This window comes from Montipora capricornis, chromosome 8 (genome assembly GCF_036669925.1).
Source record: "Montipora capricornis isolate CH-2021 chromosome 8, ASM3666992v2, whole genome shotgun sequence".
Classification (NCBI taxonomy): Eukaryota; Metazoa; Cnidaria; class Anthozoa; order Scleractinia; family Acroporidae; genus Montipora; species Montipora capricornis.
The window spans coordinates 47,480,703-47,498,011 of record NC_090890.1 but is presented as its reverse complement, the minus strand read 5'-3'; the positions used below and the strand labels follow the sequence as shown (position 1 = coordinate 47,498,011).

Here is a 17,309-nt window from a genome sequence, read left to right as displayed (position 1 = left end):
GGTAAATTCGTTGTCAAAGTTACGTGTTTATTTACTTTCGTTGCTTCACTATGCATAAAATTTGCTTTGATGGCGACAAAATGCTTTCCTGATTTGTTGACAGTGGAGAGTCTGGTGCAGGAAAGACCGAGAACACAAAGAAAGTTATCCAGTATTTGGCCCATGTGTCTGGACAAACCAAACCTGGAGATCACAAGGACGGGGTGAGCTGCAACGACTTCTAACTATGAATTCCTAACTCAACAAAACTGGTGTAGATGTTCAATGCGTTATTCACATGTACTTACTAAAAAGTACGACCACATCAGCTCTGCTGATGCTGTTATTGTTATTGTTATTGTTAAATATTATTGTTATTGTTATTGTTATTACTTTCAACCACTTTTTGCGAATCGATTGTTATTAGCTGTTATTGTGAGAAATCTATTAATTAAAAGTATCTTTATTTGTTATTGTTATTATTATTATTATTATTATTATTATTATTAAAACCTTAATATTGGTATCCAGGGTGCTGTGACCAATTGCAAGCTGGTGTAATCTCTTGATTTGGTCACCATTGTGCACTTGGCAGTTGTCACATTTGTAATTTAGAGCTCTAGGCGGTCCTTAGGCGACATTTTTTCTTCAGTCCTTGGTCATTACCTTCATCTTGCGTACTGTTGTCTTGTTCCTTGGAAGAAAATTCCCCTGGCGCCCATACTACTGTTTTTCACGACTTTTGTTCTGTGGTACGTTGTACTACATAAGCACATGTTTATGTTTTATGTTGTCAATGCTGATATCATGTAATTGTACGTTGTCTACAGGGAGGCTCACTGGAAGACCAGGTTGTACAAGCAAATCCAATTCTGGAAGCCTATGGTAATGCCAAGACGCTGAGGAATAACAACTCCTCCAGATTTGTGAGTACACGGAATAAAGTACAGACTTTTATTGCATCACTGTCTCACTGCATTTATAAACATGTAGATCAACAGCTCAGCAAAAGCAAAGTCAACGTGTTCATCATTAAATATGTAATTATTAAAAAACTCAACTTTTGAAAATAAGTTTGTAATGAGTACTTTAATGACATGTGACCTTGAAAGACCAAAATATTTAATATCGTAAATGTCAGATAATCTAAATACACGAATATTCCAATACTATTTTTTTTAACAAATTTTGTGAAAAATGGTATTGGAATATTTTCATTTTGCAGACTGATTTTTTGCATTCATTAACTTGCTCACATGAAATCAACAGTTTGGTATTTTACTGTTGTCTATCATATTTGCTGCCATAGTTACAAGATTGTTCAGAATGCACCAAAGAAACTTGATCAAACACAGCCAGTTGTAATGCTCAATTTGACATGTACATTGGAAAGAATGAAAAATGAAACAGTTGGCTGGAATTTGAACTTCGGTAGTCTACATAATTAAGCAATTAAGGCACAGTAAGTGAATTATGGACTTGGTATTCAGTCTCAGTTAGAATGCTCAACCTTTCCTTCTCTTTCCTCTAGGGAAAATTCATCCGTTGCCACTTTGGACCTCAGGGAAAGCTTGCAGGAGCAGATATTGAATCATGTATGATGATTCCAAATTTGTTTGTTGTGGTAGAAAGATATGCCATACCCTACTGGTTAGATTACAACTGAAAGTTACCATCATGGTAAATATTTTTCTCTTTTTCTCAGATTTGCTGGAAAAGTCACGAGTGGTTTTTCAACTAGAGGGTGAAAGAAATTACCACATTTTTTATCAGCTTTTGTATGGTGCCGGGAAGCAGTATCATGGTTAGTTGAATTTTATGTTTATATATATACCTTAGCTTATTGAATGAATGGTTTAACATTATAATATGCACTGATAGAGCAGTTTTCAATTTAGTGTCGTAAAACCAAAACCAAAATAATTACTTTGGCCAATCAAAAAGTTCGGAGACAATCCAGTAAACCGATCAAAACTCGAAGTAATTACAAGTAGCGGACACAAAGCGCGGGAAAATTTGCACGCGCGAGCCGCAATTGGTTTTGGTTTCACTTCTGATTGCATGGTTGAAAAAATGGCGCGAGAACTTTGAACCAGTCACTGAGTGAAGTAATCATAAACCAAAGTAATTCACTAATTACTTTCGACACTCAATTGAAAACTGCTCTATTTACCGAGATGCATAGTAAGTAATGTCACAAATTGTACAAGCAACAGGGAAAGGAAAAATGCAAGCAAGGGGACACTACAGTGTATTAGCTTCACATATTTTGTGTATTCTCTTGACCAAATATGGTATTTAAAATGCTATAATAATGGAATAGTAAACAAATTTAATTGCCTGCAGTTAACAGTAACTTTGTTCTGGCAAGTACCCAGCCTCATTGTCCCTTTAAGCTGTTTCTGCTGATTTTCAAATAAAATAGCCCTCCTGTTTACCTGTACACTTTCAACTTTCAACTTTCAACCCTTAAGCTGATGATTAATTAATTAACAGGGTTTAACTCTGTTCAACATTTGTGTGTTAGTTGCTTTTTGAGACTGAGTGGAAAACGATGAATGAATTAATTAATTCTGTTTAACTGCTGGCAACTTGTTGGAATGTTCGTTCAATGAGTTGGGTCTGAAACACAGGTCACATTCCACAACTAAGCAATGTTTTGAAATTTGACAAGTGCAATTTGAGAACTTTCAAAACATCACTGATGTGCCCATAAATCTTGAAATGCACAAGCAACTTAATTCATGCAATAATTATTTAATTATTTATTTATTATATAGTCCACAAAATAACTCCATTTCTGTTTCCATAGCAACTTCCATATCACACTCTTATAACTTCTTTCACACTCATCATTGCATTTGTCATTGATCAATCAGAAATGCAATAATCGAGTATATAAATAAATCTGAATATTATACAGTGTTAAGCATGAATTTAAATTTTAATTTGTTGTCAAGTTTCCCTTTACATGCATGTGCGCTAAACTCCTCACAAAGTTAATCAAGACAACTGGACGGGGCATCTTTCACTTCCTAAAAAAAATTAATTGTAAACTGTGCAACAAGCATTCTGGCTAATGTCTGCCACAAAGCATTGTAAATTAGTCCTACAAAGCCCTTAGGGGAGAGACTAATAGATTCACGTCACTTCACTTCACTTGTCTTAACTACTAATTAAAATTAATTTTAAAAATCTGTTACTTCCAGTTCACTTTGTGAAAATTGCGTACTAATTTTATAACTTCGATTCAGATAAACTTCTCATTGAGTCGACAAAGTCTGGTGACTATGAAATCCTCAAGAAAGGTGCAGAAAAGGCTGATGGAATCAATGACGTTGAGGAATTCAATGTTACAGAGGTAGGTAAAAAATTTGTGCATTTAATTTTTATTTCAAAAATTTCCCAACTTATAAGTAAAAAACTAAGAAAAAAAAGGCAAAGTAACAATCAAACCAAAGGTAAGTGGAAAGCTTCGTATTTTATTTACCTTACGCTATGTGTGTTAATGGCACCCCATATCTTCGCGGGAGTAAAATAGACTGGCATTTGCTAGTGTGAAACCTACAAGTCTCACTCTCAAGTGGGAAAGATTAAGGCTAAGGCACTAGTTACAAGGCTAAAATGGAATATCATGGGAGGCAGAGTTAGTGCAGGGATAAGGCATTTGTCTTCCAACGTGCCTTGGATCAATTCCCAGACCTCAAGCCTGTTGTGGGTTGAAGTTTCCTGTTATTTAGCTTCAGGGCCTATATGTAATTAGGTAACTGTATTGTGGATGCGTTTTCCTTGGGGTGCCGGGATGGCGCAGTGGTGACAGCACTTGACTCCCACCAAATGTGGTCTGGTTTTAATTAATTCCCAGACTCGGCATCATATGTGGGTTGAGTTTGTTGGTTCTCTACTCAGCACCCGGAGGTTTTTCTCCGGGTAAGTACTCCAGTTTTCCAGTCTCCTCGAAAACCAACATTTGACTTGATCTCCCTTAATTGTTGATTTCAGTTTACAGTGTCCCTAGACCCTTAAAAAAAGGTTCCTTTCCTTTCCTTGTTCAAATAAAGGTGATGGTTATGATTATTGTTACTATTAATTCCTAATTTACTTCATCCCTGTTTTCAAAGCATTAACTCTCCTGAAGTACAAGGTCTTTTTTCAAATTCACTCTAACTTGGATTTGCTTTCAAGCCAATGGTGGCTTTAAATGGCCCATGAAGGTGTCATAATGCTTATCTCGTAGTGCAATGTTAAACTTCAACATTTAAATGAAATGAAATGAAATGAAATGAATTTATATTTGAAGTGCAGGTTATAGACGAATGAGAGAAGTAATCAGTCTCGCACTTTGCTAGACATTCAATTGTGTGGCAAAGTGCAAGGATTACTTCACTCAAATGAAGATACAGTGAATCAATGGGGTCATCACTCCTGCTTTGGTGAAATTAAATCTATGCATGGCATTCTTGGTAGGGAAAGAATAATTACTAAAGACGACATAGTTTTTGAGAGGATGTTTATGTTTTTAAAGAGCTGATGGTTTTTTACTGTACAAATTTTCTTTTTACAGGAAGCTGCAAATGTGCTGGGGTTCACGGAAGAAGAAAAGTTTGCAATGTATAAAATCTGTGCTGCATGCCTTCACTGGGGTAACTCCAAATTTAAACAGAGGCCCAGAGAGGAACAAGCAGAAGTGGCCGACCCCAAAGGTAAAATGCGAAAAGTAATCAGAAACAACTGCAAGTGCTTCACCAGGGTATTCAAACACTGAGAACCAGACGAAGAGCCGAGTGCTGTCATTGTTTTGAGGGGTTTGGATACTGTGATGAAGCATGAAGCACGAGTTTTTGATATGTATGCTTCTCAAAGAAGCAATACCAAATTGTCATGTTGATTCTTTATAAATGTTATTAGCCATCAAGGCAAATGCAGTTACTGGTTTGCCAACTCTCCCTGATATGGAACAAATACCCCGGTATCCCGAACTAGTCATCTAATCGAGATCCCAGATAAAAATGACTTTAGACCTTTTAAAGACTTTGCTCCATTGTAGGCTCAAATCACACCCCCAAGTTAAAAGAATTTCAATGCTTTCATACTTCTTTTCACTGTAACTTGATGCATTTCTTCATCTCTGAGTTTCAAACACGTTGACAGAAACTAAACAAATTGACTTTCTTTATCTTCGTTTGTTATCACGGCCATATAACTGATTGTCCAGGAGGCCATGAGTAGGAGCTTTGCCTCTCCCTTACAAGCCCTATGAGTCAACCTTTGCGGGTATCTTTCTATGTTTAGAATGCCACGAGTTCTTCAGCTCTGCATGCACTGTTCAGAATGACCAATCAGTATAAAGTTATTGTATTGTATATTGATGATACAGTACTTTTACAAAAACTTTGAACGATAATTATCATTAAGTTACCGTTTGCTCTTATTCAAGAATTATTCACAGTGGATACAAAAACAAATTTGAGAACGAACTGATTTTCAGCGAATTGTGTCTTTGACAGAATGACAGAATTTTTACTCGCTAGGAAATTTGCTGTCATGGTAGCAGTAAATTTTGTTGCTTTGGTGACAAAACTATTTTTCCCCTTTCTTTTAGACCTGGATAAAGTGTCATTCTTGCTGGCAATTTCACAAACAGACTTTGGAAAGTCCATTGTTAAGCCACGAATCAAAGTTGGTCGTGAGTTTGTAAACCAGGGCAGAAATCTCCAACAGGTGATTACAAAATTCAAGTAAAAGTGAATTTTCCACTGTTTGAAGATTTTGTTAACCCATTGGATGCATGGCACGGGCTTTGAATAACTGAGGAGAAAGTACTGCCCTTGTAATGAAATATCTGCAAATGGTTAGATTCTCCACTCTTCTTGGATAAGGACAATATGCATTGTAGGCCCCGTCTCACAAGCCTTTATAATGTTCATAATCCTGTGGGATGGAAACAAACCCACACACCATTTGCAAAGAGTACAGTGTAGGGCTATGGGATATCATGGTTGGGAAGGTAAATGCTCAGAGATTCTAGCTACATCAAGCTACTCTAAAATCAGAAGGTAAATAAAGATGTGATGATGATGATAATGATGATATATGATTGACTCCCGAACTGCCACCGTGTGCCAATGCTCAGAGCATTATTTTGGTTTACTTATTGAGAAGTTTTAAGTCTATTTGTAGAAAGTATTTGTGTCCAATTATACGTGAATACATAACAGTTAAGGTCGTGTCGAGAAATGTAGATCTCATTGTAAAATGAATGCATGTTAGTAAACATTTTAAACTTCTTGAATGTTTACAATGTATTGAATGCTTTACTCAGGTAACCTATTCCATCGGTGCTCTCAGCAAGTGTATCTACGAGAGGATGTTTTTGTGGCTTGTTGATAGAATCAACAAAACTTTAGAGACCAAGGAAAGGCGTGCCTTTTTCATCGGTGTGCTGGACATTGCTGGTTTTGAGATCTTTCAGGTGAGATGCAAGTTGTAACAGATACACAATGTCATGTAGGTTGCACAAGTTGCTTGATGATAATAATTGACTGTGTGGCTTTACCGTCTGCTGTTTTCTAGTTCAACACCTTTGAGCAGCTTTGTATCAACTTGACCAATGAGAAACTACAGCAGTTCTTCAACCACCACATGTTTGTCCTGGAGCAGGAAGAGTACAAACGTGAAGGCATCGAGTGGGATTTCATCAACTTTGGCCTTGACTTGCTTCCCACCATTGAACTCATTGAAAAGGTAAATTTGCTGCATTTACCCTAAGCTACCTTACCCTACTATGACAAAATTCGCATATTTCCTATCTAAGCCATTTTAAGACATAATCTTGTAGTCTGTACGAGAAGTAGAATGCTGTTTACTATTTTCAAATATCTCGTTTTGTTCCAGAGATATTCGTTTTTAAAATATGCAAATTAGCCTAGTGATGACGTCATAAACTCAACCGCATTTTGATCAAATATGATGACAAAAGATATCTCGGCAAACATGTATAAAAATGCTTGATTCTTTGCAGGAAGAGTCTAGTAAATGTGCTCCACATTACGCGCATACCAGTTTTGTTACCATGGCAACATACTGGGTTCCAGACCTCCCTGATTTTAAAGGGTTTGCTGGCCACTTTTGGCGTTCTATTTTGAGATTTGCCATTGGTCCTCATCGGCATGATCCTGCAAGCATGTAAATATGTTAGGTTGAGTTTGTGACCTTGTTAAATGTTTTTCTAGCTTAGGATCACCAAAATATTGAAATAAGGTTGGAGGGAACTGGAAAAGAGTGAGTTGTCATGGGAACCAATTTCTTTACAGCTGAAAGTGTGTTGCCTGTAGAACTATTAGCCTACCAAGTTTCAATGGTCTCTGATGCAAATTGACCGAGATAGCTCCATTTATATACATGATTTTATACTGGGTTGAGTGAATGACGTCATCAATCATCTCATTTGCATATTTCACACATTTTTCAAAATCTCTGGAACCACTGCACATATTTCCAAACGGTAAACGGCGTTTGTAATCTTTCCTGGAATTCTATATGGTAAACCTAAAAACTCAAGGGAAAGAAAAGTTGATCATAGTAGCACTTTAACCTTTACCGTTTCCTTATTGTTGGAAATAAGTAGCGAAAGTTTTGACTTACGGGAACACCTGGTGTTGGATGTCAAAATTTGGCATGCACCTAATTAGGTCCATTTCTGGACATACAGTGTACTGTCAGTGTTTTTAGGTGGCCTCTGTATTACCTAATTAACATCAAATTAAAAGCATGTAAAAAGAACAATAAAAAGTAAACTGAACATCATCATTGTCATGTACATTGTTTGGCAGTCAAATCTTAACCAAAATATGCCTTAAAATACAATAATTATTATTGTGCTTTGCTGTTTCAGCCAATGGGAGTTTTTGCTATTCTGGAAGAAGAGTGCATTGTTCCCAAGGCGACAGACATGACCTTCTTGCAAAAAATGCACAACAACCACGAAGGCAAGCATCCCAAATATGCCAAGCCAAGAATCACTGGCAAAAGCGCAGTCAACTACCACTTTGAAGTAGCTCACTATGCTGGCACTGTAGGCTACAATGTGGATGGCTGGTTGGACAAGAACAAAGATCCAATCAATGAGGCTGTTGCGGGACTGTTCGCCAAGTCAAGTGACCCATTCATTGCCAACCTTTTCAAGGATTATGCCACAGAATGTAAGCACCACCTGTATTGTAAAACTAAAGTGCTGATTATTTATGCCATGTGTTGTTATGCCCTGTGGGTTAATTATATATCTTTCTGTTCAGCACACGCCAGAGGAAAGGGAGGCAGTTTCCAGACTGTCAGCAGCAAACACAAGGTATACAGTGGCTGTTCAGCCATTTTCCAGTGGTTCTTAGCATGCAAAGTGACAGTGAGAAAGTGATGATAATTTGTTATGGGTATGCCTTGCGTGATTACATAATGGTCTGGCCTTATGTGTGACTCTCCACCACATTGGTGGTGAAACCAAAAATTGAACGGGAGTGCAACATATTTCAACAAATAAAATTACTGTAACTGGATGCATAGAAAACAATAACTTTCTTAGGTGAAATGTGATGTTTCGGTTGTGCTGGTGAAACTAAACGTTAATTTCAATTTCAAATAAATTGTGTGTTTTACCCAAAAAAAGTTAGTGTTTTTTAATATGACAAAACACAAAAGCCTCAAGGATACTCAGTTTGTCGTTGAACTTTTGCCGCATTTCAGTTGCACTTTGGTTAATGAAATTTCACAAGTCGAAGCCAAATTTTTTGGCCTCTTTTTTGTCTTATTGGCTGCACTAATTTTATTGTGTAATAGCAGTTCATTTTGGAAGTTAAGTGCCATTTCCTTTTTTTGCTATTTGGCGAGATAGCTGAACTACAAAATACCACCGATGGCTGCTATTTCTACAGCCCCTTATTAACTAATGTAATACAGAGTTTAGGATAAGCCAGCTTTATAGGTAGTTTTTTTGGAATGAGCTCAAGTTAATCTTGTATCTTTAGGAATCTCTGGGACGGCTCATGGACACACTTTATAGCACATGCCCACATTTTGTACGCTGCATTGTTCCTAATGAGCATAAGAAGGCAGGTGTGATCGAGTCAAGCCTGGTCTTGCACCAGCTTAGATGTAATGGTGTGCTGGAGGGAATCCGTATCTGTCGCAAAGGCTTCCCTAACAGAGTTCCCTTCCAGGAATTCCGTCAGAGGTGGGTATGGAAACATGCATTTACTGCTAGGAGAGTCACCCGTAGCCTCCGTTATGCAACACCTGTTACCTTTGGTAATTTATCTAACTTGGTACTGAAAAGAACCCCCGTGCTGTCTGTTAACAGTAGGGGTTGTTACTTCTACAGTACATGTACATGTAGTCCATACCGTAGTAATCGTTTTGTTATGTGGGTTAGGTGGGTGGGGGAAATGTTGACTTACAAAGTCTACCTGTGGCTGTTTTCATCTCACCCAACAAAACAAGCATGGAAATGTAGATGCATATGTTGTGTACCGTTACTTGTACTGAATACTGTATTTCATTGAATTACAGACCAGTATAACGCACTTTTTGTGGGAGGTGCAGTGGCCTCATGGTTAGTGTGCTTGACTTCGTAGCGAATGGTCCGGGTTCGGGACCTGGCTGGGGACATTGTGTTGTGTTCTTGGGCAAGACACTTTACTCTCATGGTGCCTCTCTCCACCCAGGTGTATAAATGGGTACCTACCAGCGAAATGCTGGGGGTAACCCTGCGATGGACTAGCATCCCATCCATTCATGCAACAGGAACCGGGGATAAGCTCTGGCCTGATGGGCCACTAGGCCTGTAAGCTGACTTATAACACACTTTGAGTAGAGTTACTTGAGACCTTAGTTGTTAAAAGGTCAATAGCACTATCAATTCCGTAAAGTTATCAATGTTTGATAACTTGTTCAGCGGATTTTATTGGCCATCCTTAAATCCATTGGCACCAGTACCGAAAAACTTCCAAAAAACCCACTTTTTTCTAGGTTTTGCACATCAGTGAAATCCATAGAAAATCATGATAATGTCTCGTGAAACCAAGGCTTTGTCTAACGCTGACTGAAAAGTGACCTAATTTAAATATTGCCATTGAGTGTTTTCCTGGTTAAGTCCTGTCCTGTTGTCAAACACTTCTATCAAACCAGCCCTTTTATCGCAAAGTGTAGACATATTGTTTGTTATTCCATTTCAGATACCAGATCTTGGCACCCACTGCTGTTGCTGGTGGATTCGTTGATGGGAAAAAGGCCTGTGAGAAACTCCTGGACGCCATCCAGTTAGAGAAGGCTTCCTACAGGGTTGGATCGAGCAAGGTATTGTTGTGTAATGAATCCTACTTTGTAGGAGAAACTCTTAACTGGGGAGTTGATCACTGGGGATGTCAATTGCAAAATGAAGAATATTTTCTTTAAAAACTGGCCAACAATGACTCTTATTTTAGATTTTTTTTTTTCAATTTGTGAGTGTTTGTGTGTGTGTTCAGTGTCAACTATGGTGGTGCTCAAAGTTGCTATGAGTAATAACCGATTTCCCAAGGGATACCTCGCATCAACTAGAAATGGTCCTTCCTTTGATCAACTTTGGACCAGCATTCCATTCTGATAAAATTAATGTATATATATTTGGAGTGCAGGTTTTAGACGAAAAGAGAGGCGTGATCCCCGAATTTATCCGGACAAATTAAGCAGTAGACCATTTTACAGTTGTGGCTAAGTTACCAGGCCTAACAATGGAAGCGAGGCTGCCGGTGACCCTGTTTTGATACAAACCTTCATGCTTTTGTAATGTTAATATGGACTAATTAGCGTTACAACCACACAATTTACATGATAAAAGCAGTGAGGTCTGTATCAATGCAAGGTCACCGGCAGCCTCGCAGCCATTCATAGGCTTGGTCGCTGAGCAAACAACTGTAAAATGGCCTATTTTCTCTTAGATACTCTAAGAGACACCTGAGAAATCCAGCTACAATCAGTGGCAAAAGTAGTTGGGGCGTTAGTGTCAGAATGGGCGTGAAAACCTCTCAGACGGCAGAAACTAATCATAACTGTAACGGGTACTCCGGTTTCCCCTCTCCTCAAAAACCAACATTTGACTTGATTTGCTTTCATTGTTCATTTCAGTGGAGGCTAATGCGAGGGAATCTTTTCACAAATGCAAATACTTTTTAATATATTCCCCCGCATTAACCTTCTTTGCAAGCTATTTCCAGTCCAATACTGAGAATACGGATAGGGTCTATTGCTTAAATTGTCCGAATCACAACGAAGATCACTTCTGTCTTTCGTCTTTCTTTCCCTGCTAAAAGACCCATCTTTTCTCTGTCCTGTGTCAAAACTCGCCTCGATTCGACCTCGATCCGCTATGTTGGATAATTCCATTTAAAACGGATTCTCCCAGTTATGTTTGCTCACCGTGACTTTGCTGCTGCTTTCCAGGTATTCTTCAGAGCCGGTGTCTTGGGAGAGTTGGAAGACATGAGAGACGAAAGACTCGCCAAAATAATTTCCATGTTCCAAGCTTACTGCAAGGGTTATCTAATGCGTAAAGAGTACCGCAAAATGTGTGACCAGAGGTAAAATCCACACTTCTGACTTTTGGCAAAGTTTTGTTTTGTACATACATAAACTACACTCGGTTTTATGGTAAATGAGGTAAGGTAACGTGCAATAAAGAGCCTCGACCGTGACCTTCGCCGACATGACCTTTGAAACTGAAGGCGAGGCTGTTCAACGATGAGCCTCTTTTTCAAAACGAGTTTAAGTGTTTTCGTTAGCCCTTCTACTTTTCATGCAAGTAAGAACGCGCTTGGAATACAAGTCTCCTGTTAAGCCTAATGTAAATAATCATTTACAATAACGGGGGTAATTTCCGTGCGATCGGAGACATTAGGGAGCTTTAGCAACGACGACAGGAACGGGAACGAGAACGTCATGTAAAAACATAAATCCACGTTATTGCGATCACTTCGCGACTATTCCAAGCCTTTTAATATGACAAAGGTGTTTCAGTCCCTCAGGAATGAAACTGTTACGAGCGGCGCTTAATTTAGGGGAGAAAAATGAAAATTTATCTCCAGGTGCTGACGTTCTCCATAACACCTCAAACTTGGTAATTTCACGTTGTTGCTTTGCTGACGACGGCAAAGAAATGGACAAAAATTAAAAACGCGCGTGCAGGGCGTGCAAAGCTATTGTTTTTGCCCACTAAATATGCAAATTTGTGACGTTCTCCTTGCCGTCGCCGTTGTCGTTGCTAAAGCTCCCTATTAGAAAATTGTTTTGAAGAGGTAGTGGAAGTGAACTCGAAAATGGCTAAAGGACGAAAAAATCTTGACTTCCATTTTGGCACTCGTTGACTCACAGTCCGTTAGTTTGATCAGATAATTTTACTGCACGGTGTTAGAATGACAACGCATACATTACTCCTTTCAATAATCCTCCCTTAGAATTGGAGTTGCTGTCATCCAACGCAATGTGAGAAAGTATCTGTTCCTAAGAAACTGGTCTTGGTGGAAGCTCTACACAAAGGTAAGCACCTTAAACTGTATCGCAAATACACTATTATGGAAGAGATCAAAACAGAGATGATCAACCAAGCTAATCAGAAATGGCCCTGTCTTTAAGCGCCGTTAAAAAAAAATGGTTAACAAAGTTTAAAGATTTGAAGGTATCTATTCACATCAACAAGACATGTTTAATTAAACTAGGTTTAACGAAAGGAAAATCAGTTACAGGACTTTTACATCAGACTCAGATGAGTTTCAATATATGCTTTGAAGTGTGCTAAATTTGTGGTTGACAAAATCAGTATTCATGATTTAAAAAAAAAAACACTTTGAAACCGTGTTTAACTAAACATGTTTAAGACATGGTTAGGTTTCGTGTGAACGGGGCATAAGTTAGTTTTGTTGCTTTTCAGTGGAAGACTTTTTTAACCAATTACAAAGTAGATTGGTTCAAAAAACTAATGGCGCACAAATAAGCTAGTAATTAGTTTTTACACTCAATGAAAACAATCTCTGCATTTGGCGAACATTTACCTCAAACCAGTTCTAAAGACCAGCCTCTCACCTCGGACAAGATATTGCCCTCAATAGCTTTTTCGAGCGAAAGTCACCCTTTCAAGCATTAAATCGGCAAAGTCAATGTTGCGACCGCCATTCTTTTATTCATGTAGTGGATGCTCTGCGGACTATTGTAGCTTGTTTGCATCTTCTGTTTACCTAGTAACTCAGACTGTTCAGAAAAGTGAGCTTTGACTACATCCTGTCATTTTTGTCTCTGAACAATGAAAAGCAATAGCTTCTTTGACACGACAACAGCGCCGGCAACAGAAAGGTCACTTCAACTGCAACTTAACGCTGTCATAAGTATTTCGCGATTGTTCAATCTTGTTGATGTTGTACAATATTGGTTAAGTATCCTGTGGCTGGGTTGGTATGAGCGGTTTTGAAGTACGACAGAGAGAGAAAAAAAACCGATTCACAATTTGTGGCACTCGCAATTAGCATTCAAAGATGAAGTAGACAGAAAGCGGAAAAAAAAAGATGACTACTTGACATTTATATAAATTACTTCATTGATAAGTTCAAGTTTCACATCAACAAGTTTTAGTCTGGCGTTTGCCTTTCACCCTAAACGTGACGCTAAGCTATTTTCTCACACAATTCGGGGAGCTACTGTCAAGCTGACAGAGGCGGCGAAGTCTTAAGGTTTGTCAGCAGATTCTTTGGGCTCCCAGCCTGGCTTGACCACCAATTGTATTATTTGTTTTGTATTTTCCGGACTAATTGAATACTCGCGGTTTCGTCAAAATCTGAATTTGGTGTCGTCGCGTTGTTGTGTTGTAAAGCCGGCAGAGGAAATCAACAAAAATGGCTGCCGCACGTGCAGCACGATCTCGAACGATCACGTTTTCTCTTTTAACCAATAACAGGGAGTTCGAGAAACGACGACGGCGACAACAACAACAACGCCACAAGTCAACAACATCATTGGTTGAAATAGGAAAACTAATCGTGCAGCACGCATTTCATTCAACTACGGCGACAGCGGCGAAAACGTCACTTCAAAATGTAACTTCGCACAATCGTAATTCTTTCGCGGTTATTTAATCTCGTTCACTTCGTGGAATGTGGCCGAATTATCCTAAAACTGAATTTATACGAGCGGTTTCAGAGTAAAAATATAGAATGAAAGATTCGCATTTGTACACTCACGTTGTCCTTAAAACCTCAAATTTGGTGATCTCACGTTGTGACGTGAGCACGATTTTCTTTCCTCCTTTAACCAATATTAGGGCCGTTTATACGAGAGAAAATAAGCCGCGGCTAACTCTGGCCGCGGCTTACGTAAGCCGCGAACACCCCGTATAAATGGTACAAAATCTACGTTCACGGCTTTCTCAAGCCGCGGCTTATCCTGGCCGGGGAGTTTATACTCGTATAAATAGTTCCTTTAGCGGCTTACGCAAGCCGCGGCCAGAGTTAGCCGCAGCTTATTTTCTCTCGTATAAACGGCCCTAATATTGATGTTTTGTGGCCTTGTCGTCGCGGTAGCCGTCGTCGTTTCTTAAACTCCCTATTTTTTGGTGTAATCTGCGTAAGGACGACGTGGTATCACCAAATTTGAAGTTTTGACGACAACGTAAGCACTATTAAACACAGATTCTTTTATTCTCAAAGCGAGTCCTCCAAATTTGAAGTTTTGACGACAACGTAAGCACTATTAAACACAGATTCTTTCATTCTCAAAGCGAGTCCTGGTCCACGACCATTCAAATGGAAATGAGTTGCTTATTCTTATGCAAATCAAACTCATTTCCCTTAGAGACAAACAGCAACTCGGAAATGGCCCTTCGCTCTAAATCCTCTCGTACCTATTTTTTAGGATACCTCGATAACATTGTACGACGTAAAAGAGGTGGACAAATCGCGAAAGACTTAATTAACGATAGTGCAAAGTTGCCGTTTGAGCGTTTTCGTCGAAGTCGCCGTTGTAGGTCTGAAAGTCCATAATAATATCCAGTCAGTGGTTAAAAGCGGAAGAATAATCGCGCTCACGTGCTGTACCCATTTTAGGACATAATTTATATCTGTGGCACTCTGCATAACAAAGGTGTGAAATCACAAAATTAGAAGTTTTACGACAACGTGAGCAAACAAACGTGAACCTTGTCCCTGCTGGCCTTTCATATACCGGATCCGAAATAATTAATGTCCACAAAACGAAAGAACGAAGCGAAACATAATTGGCAAGGCCTATTGGGAATAACAATGGTTGTTTTGTCCTCTGCCATTTTTGTCCGGTTTATGAAAGTCTACACCCCTTTTCCCCATGTTTTTACTCTGAAACCGCTCGTACCAATTTATTTTTTGGATAATTCGCCCGCATTGGACGATGAGAACGAGACTGAATAATCGAGAAATATCTTGCGGTGACGTTTTCGGGTTTTGTTGACTCTAATCCCGTCCCGGAAAGAACAAACTGGGGCCGCTTGCTCGAAGCCCGCTGAGCCGTTGGTTAAGAGGTATCAAAACCAATAGGTTTCCATGGTATTTAACGCTGGTTAGCGAGCAACCCGGGCCTGGGGCCCGAAACTTTACGGGCCATTTTCGTGTGTCACAATTCGATTCCCTTTTTATTTCAAGAACGGAAAGGATTTAAGTCGTCAAACTTCACAGACGTGTTTCTTTTAATTAGCTTGAAAACATGTTAAACGATCGGCTTTCCAAAGCAAGCAGCTGGCATTTTCACAAATGGCTATAACCTGAATTTATATTTTGAGATTACGTTCTCGTTGCCGTCGCCGTCGTCGTTGCTTTAGGGAGCTTACGAAATGACGACGCCGATGGCAACGACGACGCTACAAAACAATAGGTTTAGTGAGCAAAAACAATGGTTCTGCACGCTCTGCACGTGCGTTTTACATTTTGGTGCATTTCTTTGTCGTCATCTGCTAAATGACGACGTGAAATGACCAAATTCAAGGTTCTGTGGAAGACGTTAGCACATGACGATGAATTTTCAGTTCTCTCTCTACGCTTCCAACCCAATCACACCAGTATAATTCCTCGACAGTTACTACACATTTTTAACACGAAACGACATGAAATAGTTTCGTAGTGATATGAATAACGCGAACTTGTATTTTTAAATAAAGTCCTCGTAGCCGTCGTCGTCCTCGTTTCGTAAGCTCCCTATTAATACGCTCCGGAGGTGTGGCGATGACAATTTTTTTCTTGCATTTTTTTGTATTTCTAGGTGAAACCTTTGTTGAACATTGCTCGTGCTGACGAGGAGATGAGGGAAAAGGCAGAAGAGGTAAGTATGTCACGATAATCCCCACCCCCCCCCCCCCCCCTCCCATTATAGTTTGGCTATTATTTTCTCCAAATATCAAATGACTCAGTGATACCAGGCCCTGGTTGCTCGAAGCATGGTTAGCGCTAACCAGGCTTCGAGCAACCGGCCCCTCCCTACCCAAGTTTGGGGAGACAATACGAAAAATTTAGACGTTGAAGACCGCTGTTTTTTATTTTTAGTGGAAATGTTGCAAAGTGGAAAGGCTTTGTTCGAGACGAGTGAAACGATCATCTTTTGTTTCTGTAAACTGTTCCTTAGCGTGTGCTTTTCTGGTTTTCGTTTTTGTGATATCTCCCTTTTAAAGCAGACGTTTCACCCGATGATTTCTTTGCTTAAATTTTGCCCCGAATTTGATGCTTTTTGGGTAAAATATTCCGATGGGTTTCAAGTGTGCCCAGCTCTTGCCTCGCTAACTTTATTCGAAGTCAAAGGGCAATACAAGTCCTTTTACAGGATCTTCACTCAAACTCGTGATGGAATTTCGCATTCAAAGTCTTCTATAGTTGCGCAAACACTGAAGCGAGCGATGAAATCAGATGTCGAAAAATAGACTAAACCTTGATGTGCAGGCGTTGGGTCGAGTTGTTGGTAGTCTGGACATCCTAAATGTTGGAACACATATCAGGTTGATCTCTGAGATTAGCCATCCGTATCAGTGCTTGGAAAAATAATCATTACTTTTATCACACGTTTTGGTGGTTTGTTTGCCCAAAGGAAAACAGTATGTCAACCGTATCATTATTTATCGGAAATGTTTTGCTTTCTTAACAAACAGAAGTCAATTTAAGGCTAACGTCAAACAGGGTTTTATGAAGTGTTGAACTTTACGAACTATTGCAGACAGGAGGCCTTTGATGTAGGTCAGTTTATTGCAATTTTTCTGTTAACGATTTTGGCATCTCTTTAATTTCAGCTCAAGAAACTTCAGG

At 39.2% G+C, this 17,309-nt stretch overlaps 1 protein-coding gene across 2 annotated transcripts in view; it reads left to right on the top strand.

The window, feature by feature from the left end:
• The window catches only part of LOC138060282 (myosin heavy chain, striated muscle-like), a 55,761-nt gene that overhangs the window by 6,886 nt on the left and 31,566 nt on the right, over positions 1-17,309 (top strand). For both annotated transcript variants that reach the window (XM_068906023.1, XM_068906024.1), the window contains exons 4-20: positions 104-203; positions 810-905; positions 1,511-1,574; positions 1,685-1,783; positions 3,234-3,340; positions 4,544-4,682; positions 5,582-5,700; positions 6,302-6,451; positions 6,553-6,723; positions 7,874-8,180; positions 8,274-8,326; positions 9,000-9,205; positions 10,206-10,326; positions 11,452-11,588; positions 12,462-12,543; positions 16,279-16,338; positions 17,294-17,309. The exon at positions 17,294-17,309 is cut by the window's right edge and continues 98 nt beyond it. In XM_068906023.1, the coding sequence (XP_068762124.1) occupies positions 104-203; positions 810-905; positions 1,511-1,574; positions 1,685-1,783; positions 3,234-3,340; positions 4,544-4,682; positions 5,582-5,700; positions 6,302-6,451; positions 6,553-6,723; positions 7,874-8,180; positions 8,274-8,326; positions 9,000-9,205; positions 10,206-10,326; positions 11,452-11,588; positions 12,462-12,543; positions 16,279-16,338; positions 17,294-17,309 (2,027 nt within the window). The remainder of the gene's footprint in view (positions 1-103; positions 204-809; positions 906-1,510; positions 1,575-1,684; positions 1,784-3,233; positions 3,341-4,543; positions 4,683-5,581; positions 5,701-6,301; positions 6,452-6,552; positions 6,724-7,873; positions 8,181-8,273; positions 8,327-8,999; positions 9,206-10,205; positions 10,327-11,451; positions 11,589-12,461; positions 12,544-16,278; positions 16,339-17,293) is intronic.